Consider the following 7,855-nt stretch of genomic DNA (forward strand, 5'->3'; position numbering starts at 1 on the left):
ATAATGTTTTTTGTTATGAAATCATTTCTATTGAGTTTATCTATCTGACTTGATTTAAAGAAGGCGTTTTAACTCAAGGTCAGCATAGGCCTATAATTTTTAATTTGTTTGGGGTCTGTGCCTTCTTTTGGGATAAGGGATATAGTAGCTTCTATCCAGGAGTCTGGTAATTTGGCTTTCTCCAACACATCATTGTACACCTCTAATAATATCTTTTCAAAATCTTCATAAAGAGTCTTATATACTTCCCCTGGAAGGCCATCTGGCCCCGGGGTTTTATTATGTTTTTGTTTTTGCACCGCGGTTTTTAATTCCAAGGCTGTTATTTCCTTATTCAATATTTCTCTCTGTCCTTCCTTCAGTTCTGGCAAGCCGTAAACCTTTAAGTATTGTTTTATATTTTCCACGTCTATTTCCTCCTTTTTGTATAGTAACTCAAAATAATTCTGAATTATTTCTTTCTTTTTATCCATTTTATATTACAACTCTCCATTTTCATCCTGTAATTCCTGAATAAATCTTTTCTCCTTCTCTTTTTTTAATTTATAAGAGAGCCATCTCCCAGGCTTATTTGCGTTTTCAAAAAATTTTTGTTTTGTCATTTTCAATTCCTTTGCCCTTTCCTCTTGATCTATCATATTTAGTTTATGTTTGGCCAAATCCATTTCCGTTTTAATAAATTCATCCTGGGGCTCTCTTTGTAATTTAGATTCCAATTTTTTGATCTCCTCCTGGAGTATATTTTGCATTTGCCTTTTCACCTTATTCTTTTTTGCTGTATAGGCTATTGCTATACCTCTCAAGTATGCTTTCGCAGTGTCCCAAATAATTTGTAATGATGTTTGTTGTTTGGTATTCTCTTTAAAAAACAATTCCATTTCTCTTCTAATCCTTATAATAAATTCTTTTTCTTTCAAAATGTAGGAGTTCAATATCCATCTTCTTACTTTTTTCTGCCCTTTCCAAACTATTTTCAGAGGGTTATGGTCGGCCCATATGTTTGGCATTATTTCTATTATTTCTATAGCTTGCCCTACCTCTTCATTCATCCATGCCATGTCTATTCGAGACCAAGATTTATGCGGATTCGAGAAAAAAGTATATTCTTTTTTTGGGGGGGGGTCCGTTTCCTCCACTGATCAGATAGATTAAATTCATGTGCCAAATAAAAAAATGTCCTTGGTAGTGTTTTCCTTTTATTTTTATTTTTCATATCACTAATATAATCTTTTTTTACATTCACTACCTGTATATCATCAGAAAGAAGGAGTATAGGAGGCAGCAAGGAGAATGGATCATTCTCTAGTACACATTACAGGAGGAAACTTCACCCCTGCCCTGGGTTTCATAGTCAAATATTTAACATTTCCAAGTCAGAAAAATGCAAAGAGGAGAGACCACCCTTAGGAAATCTTTCAGAACTTATATACAATATCAGGTTCCTTGGGGCCTGGGGAAAGTTTTAACAGATTTGGTGGCCCCGCTTGCTCAAATTATCCAAGACAATATAAAGATCTCTGGGAATCAACACATTTGATTCAAAAACGGGCAACAAATATTCCGGTAAAAATCACAAGGGTTTTTGTCTGAATTCGTCTGACATGCTTGAGCAGGAGGTTGGACTAGAAGACCTCCAAGGTCCTTCCAACTCTGTTATTCTGTTTGTTGTCAGTTTTGTTTGGTTTTAGTACTCCCCTGGAGTTTTGGACTGATTGGGGTTTATTTCTCTTCCAGGTCCTTGCGCTGCATTTGGCCAGTCGCTCTCTCTCTCACCTAGGATGAGTAACTGCAGCAGTCGCGCCTTGACCCTGCTGTCTAGTGTTTTTGGAGCGTGCGGGCTGCTCCTGGTGGGCATTGCTGTCAGTACTGACTATTGGCTGTTCATGGAGGAAGGGATTGTATTTCCGCAAAACCAGACCACAGAAATAGTCATGGCACTCCATGCTGGCCTCTGGAGGGTTTGCTTCTTTGCAGGTAAGGGTCTAAGGACTCCCCTCCAATGCTGCCTTCATTTATTAATCTTAGGACCATATTATTAGGATCATAAGATGATTAAAGCCCTGGAGACTAAAAGACACGAAGAGCGGTTTCAGGATTTGGGAATGACCAGTCTAGAGAAAAGAAGGACTAGGAGGGACATGATAGCAGTATTCCAGTATTTGAGAGGCTGCCACAAGGAGGAGGGGGTCAGTTTATTTTTCCAAAGCAGCAGAAGGCAAGACAAGAAACAACGGATGGAAACTAATCAAAGAGAGAAGCAACCCGGAATTAAGGAGAAACTTCCTAACAGTGAGGACAATTAACCAGTGGAACAGCTTCCCTTCAGGCGTTGTGGGTGCTTCATGACTCAAGGTTTTTAAGAAGAGACTGGACAGCCACTTGTCTGAAATGATATAGGGACTCCTGCTTGATCAGGGGGCTGGACCAGAAGACCTCCAAGGTCCCTTCCAGCTCTATTCTGATCCTCTGATCTTAGGAGCAACCTTAGTATCTCCATCTTAGGACCTCAGGACTAAACCCAGACTCAACCTTCCTCATTTCCTAAATTCCCGTATATTCTTCAGATCATATCAGGTGCAAGCAACCAGAACCACTCGTGAATAACAAAAATCATTAACTTTATTGTCTACCGCCTATGCTACAAGAATCTCACCAGACTGCTTACCTTGTGAACAACCAGATAAGGCTTCGTGGATCTTGAGGGAGGTCTAGCTTGTGCTGCTTGCAGCTGCAGAAAGACTCCAAGCTAAGCTCCTTCCAGCCTAGCCCTAGCTGATAATTTTGCAACAGAACAACTTTTGATAGCCAGAGCAGCAAAATAATGCCTTGGGCAAAATTGATATTTGGGTAAATTCTAGTCAATTTAATTCTGGTTGACTACATGCAACATTGAAATCACTGGGTAATGTGGAAAATCATGAAATAGATTTCTTCCCATAAGGTCTGGAGTGGTCTGCAGCTCAGCTCTTGACAAGGTTCTTCAGAGAGCTGTCATTCACCTAGATTTGCCTAAAAAGGTAGCTCTGAATTCCAAGCTATGCTAATGAGGCTGGGGAGGCAGGGAAGAGTTGACCTTAGGAGTATGTTATCTCCAAGTAAGGAGAATTCGTTAAGGGTCTTGGAATCAGAAGGCCTGCCTGTCTTCTTTTCAAGGAATAATGCTAGAAAGATTGCAAATACTGCCTTTACAGATATTGCATTTGTTTAAATTATGCAATTCAACTATCCAGCCAGGCACATTTAGCTATCTTGTCTTTCCTGTGCAACGATATCGCCCTTTATTCCTGCCTCTAAGTCAAGGATTGTTGCCCGTTTTGCGCCTATGGATCCTTTGGACAGTCTGGTGAAAGCTGCAGACCCCTCTCCAAAAAAATACATTTTAAATTGGCGTCTCTCGATCTCAGCAGCTCTCAGATGTGTGAATTCCCAGAATTCCCTAGCCTACTGGCTAAAGAATTCTGAGACATGAAGGCCACACCTCTTAACATTGCGGAGATTGAGAAACACTGATTTAGATACATCAAATAACATGCATAGATCGAGGTAGTCCTCCACTTACAACCATTTGCTTAGTGACCGTTCAGAGTTAACAATGGCGCTGAAAAAAAGGTGACTTTTGACCAGTTTTCACAGTTATGACCTTTGCAGCCCATGGTCACATGATCAAAATTTGGCCGTTTGGCAACTGGTATGTATTTATGACAGTTGCACAGTCCCGTGGTCACGTCATCACCATTTGTAGCCTTCCCAGCCAGTTTCCAACAAGCGGTCAACTGGGCAAGCCAGATTCACCTAATGGCTGCATGATTCTCTTAACAATTGCAGTGATTTGCTTAACAGATATGTCAAAAAGTTCGTAAAATGGGGCAAAACTCACTTAACGACTGCCTTGCTCAATTTTGGGCTCAATTGTGGTTGTAAATCAAGGACTACCTATACTAGGAAGTCTGTGACCCATTGGGTCACCCTTTCAGAAGTATTTCCTTACCAGATTCTTCAGAGTTTTTAACAGTGACAGAATTTCTAATGTACTGCCTTTATTGGAAATGAATTCAGAGACGTACAGTATCTGTCTTGAAAGTAGCCCAGGTTGAACTCCATAGCACAATCAAACTGTCAGCCTCCAGCTTGAATATCCAAATAAACTGGGCACCAACGTCAGCACAGAAAATGTTTTGTGACATTTTGTATTACACCATAAACTGATTTTTGTGTCATAAAAATGTTTTATAAAATTTGCCAAATTTCATTTGAATGGGAGTCCTGGGTTCCAGGTTTGGATACATTCTGTAAGTTAGCCCATTTGAAATCTCTCAGTTCAAAAATTGTTGCCCTATGATGCACTGTTTTGCCCAGTTAAAAGTTACAAGAACGAGAGCTTTAGTATATCTGTGTTTGTGGACATGCACATATGCACATATGCACACACACAGACCCCAGGAATTTAAACCAATTTGATGGCACATAATCAATCAATCAATCAATCAATGTTACTGGTAATGGCAATATACTTATTCCAGTATCTGAGGGGCTGCCACAAGGCAGAAGGGGTCACGTTATTCACCAAAGCACCAGAGGGAAGGACGAGAAACAATGGTTGGAAACTGATCAAGGAGAGAAGCAACCTGGAATTAAGGAGAAACATCCTGACAGTGAGGACAATCAACCAGTGGAACAGCTTACCCCCAGAAATTGTGGGCGCTCCATCACTGGAGATTTTTAAGAAAAGACTAGACAATCACCTGTCCTAGATGGTGTATGATCTCCTGCTTGAGCAGGTGGCTGGACTAGAAGACCTCCAGGGTCCCTTCCAGCTCTGTTCTATTCTATTCTATTCTATTCTATTCTATTCTATTCTATTCTATTCTATTCTATTCTATTCTATTCTATTCTATATTCCACTCCACTCCATTCCATTCCATTCCATTCTATTCTATTCCTTTGCTAGATCCAGGGGTAGGCAACCTTGGCTCTTTTATGACTCATGGACTTCAACCCCCAGAATTCCTGAGTCATAAAAGAGCCGAGGTTGCCTACCCCTGGCTAGATCTAAGGTAGGGTGTGTGGAGTAGTACAATAAAGAGGCGCACATAAGAGACATTTATTTTATTTGTTTTCTTGTTAGATTGTTATCCTGGAGCTCAAAGTCCTGTGCCCCTTAGTTCCTCCTCTGCTTTTGCTCCACAACAATATTCCTATGAGGTGGCGGGGCCACTGAGGAAGAGTGAGTGGCCCAATGTCACCCACTGAACTTCCATGTTGGGAAGTAGAACTTGAATCTGAGTCTCCAGTGTTGATCTACTAGATCTCATGAACAAAGCAGTGCATATGCATACCTGATGCTCTTTGGAATGTGGGACTTTGGCTACTTGTTCCTTGACTCAGGGGCCCTTCCTAGTGACCTTGCATGTGGCATGCTGGTAGAAGGGGAGGGTTAACCGGCTGAACCAGCTGCCAGTAAGCTGTTGAAGTAATGTAGGAGAAGTGGAGGAGTTAAAGGAGGGATCAGCCTAGAAACCCTACATAGTCATAAGTGAACTAAACCCAAGGTCCCTTGAATTCTGTTGACCCCACCTAACCTCAAACAGGTATTAACCCGTTAGTTAAGAAGATTCTTGTGCATAGGCATGATTAGCAATAAATCAGTTCAACTGGACCTTCACGTGGGGATCTGTGAGGATCTGATCTTTTGTGGCACTCACTAAAAAGGATCCCCGCTTGTCTCTTCCTGCTCTCCTATCCCTAGAGGTGCACATATTGGGGCCATTGGTTAATTTTTATCCGGAGATGAAAGAGTAAAAGAAAAGGGTTGCATCTCTTCCAGGATGGCTCTTGGGACCTCCGGAACATATCCATGTGATGTTCTGGACAGCAGAACACAAGCTGACTGCCGCCTTTCTAGTCTAGCTTAGGGCTTTGGAAACGGTCAGAGGTGTCCTGCTTGCTACTAGCTCTGAGCTGACTTGTCTTACAGAAGTGGCTTGTTTGAATGGAAATGTACTGTATACAGGGCTTTTTTTCTCGGAGAAAAGGTGGCGGAACTCAAACCTGGCCACGCCCTCATCAAACCCTAGGACCGCCCCTTTAGAGAACAGGAATGCAAGTAAAATTTGGGAGGGGCTATTTCCGGTGCGGCCGGCCCGGAAAAAGGTGCCGGAACGCGGTTCCGCCGCGTTCCGGCTGAAAAAAAGCCCTGACTGTATATGACTACATAGTAATTTGGCCTTTCTGATTTGGGACTTCCTTCCACAAAGGTACCATTGCTTTCCTCAAGGTCCTATACCAGTGTTTCTGAACCTCAACAACTGTAAGTAATATGGACTTCAATTCCCAGAATTCTCATGGGAATCCCCAACTGTGCTGGCTGGGGAATTCTGGGAGTTGAAGTCCACACCTTTTAAACTTGCTGTGGTTCAGAAACACTGTCCAATACGGGCCACTTTTGCTATCTGAATTTTTATGCATTGTCTCTTTTTTTCTAGGTCAGAAAAAAGGCAGCTGTGTGGCTTCTGAATACTTCCTGGAGCCGAGGCCTGACCCTGATCCTGAAGGGCCCCTTGTTACGGAGAACACGGAAAATATCCTCAGTAAGTAGATAAGACATCCAGACATGATACGATGGCCAGCATTAACAATGGATAAATTAATGTTAGGCGCATATTGGAGGGGTGAGCCAAATAAGCACAGCAGCTGAAGGAAAGAGTTAATGCTCTACATACAGTATGTCCCTCTGCACCCATATACAGCCCCAGCTTCCTAACTTATATCTCAGCCCACCTTTAATTTTTAAAGCCATTCACACAATTGCAAGTCCATTGCCTGAAAGGTCTTGCACATAAAATACAGGTTCTTTCCATTTAAAGGACAAAAATCTCAGCCCGCAATGCATTCCTTGCCATTATTTATTTTATCTACATCAGATGCACATCTCCATCATTTCCAAGATTTTAACAACCACAACCACAAAAGGTATTGCGCTAACCCTTTGCTGCCACATGCTCAGCAAAGTTAAGGTTGCAAGCCTGCCTCTTCCAGTGTTATGGTGATGACATGTATTTTGAGTTCACTTACAAATGTTTATGAGTCAGCCTCAATACAGAGTTGTTAATTTTCACAGATGAGAAAAAGTACTTACACACTTTGCAGTTGAGGAAAAGGACACTAAATGCACTAACAGAGAGGCACTTGGAGGGGAGAGAGAGAAAGAGACCACCAGCTTTCCTGGCCTGCCTGGCTCTTCCCTGTCTGTCCAACAGCAGCAGAAACAGTTCAGGGCAACTGGCAAGTCAGGAGCAACTGACAAAGAGTGACGGGAAGGGCATCTCCCCCCCAACCCGAAATCTACTGGATTTCCAGGCACAGCTTCTGAGTTGAATCCTGGTTTGCCAATGGTTTGTCCATAGCATTTGAGAGAAATCTGTCATGTGCAGAAGGGTCAATGATGGAGGACTTGGGCTCGAAGCCCGCTATGGCTGGGGTGCACGTCAGAGACTACAGCACTTGCCTAAGTCTGTTTGTATTGGTGAAGGGGCTGGGCTACAAACCAGCTGAGTTCTAGTCCCCCCTTAGGAATCAAAGTTGGCTGGGTGACTGGACCAATCACCAGGAGTCTATGAGTTCTAGTCCCACCTTAGGCACGAAAGCCAGCTGGGTGACTTTGTGTTGTGTTCTTTGTATTTCCCCCCCTTAATCCCCTATGCATATCCTGATCACCCATTAAGGGTGATTGCCCTTCACCATTGATCGCCCATTAAGGGTGATTGCCCTTCACCATTGATCGCCCATTAAGGGTGATTGCCCTTCTCCATCTGCATACAGTTTCATGCCCGTTGCTGGTTGGCTAACTAGCAACAGG

The 7,855-nt window shown here is 42.6% G+C and overlaps 1 protein-coding gene across 1 annotated transcript in view; it reads left to right on the forward strand.

Moving 5' to 3' along the window:
- The first annotated feature begins 1,778 nt into the window (after positions 1-1,778).
- Positions 1,779-7,855, forward strand: part of LOC107288142 (voltage-dependent calcium channel gamma-7 subunit) — a 40,040-nt gene continuing 33,963 nt past the window's right edge. The window contains exons 1-2 of the mRNA XM_015816728.1: positions 1,779-1,974; positions 6,483-6,587. Of these exons, the coding sequence (XP_015672214.1) occupies positions 1,779-1,974; positions 6,483-6,587 (301 nt within the window). The remainder of the gene's footprint in view (positions 1,975-6,482; positions 6,588-7,855) is intronic.

This window comes from Protobothrops mucrosquamatus, unplaced genomic scaffold (genome assembly GCF_001527695.2).
Source record: "Protobothrops mucrosquamatus isolate PMUCROS unplaced genomic scaffold, P.Mucros_1.0 scaffold487, whole genome shotgun sequence".
Classification (NCBI taxonomy): Eukaryota; Metazoa; Chordata; class Lepidosauria; order Squamata; family Viperidae; genus Protobothrops; species Protobothrops mucrosquamatus.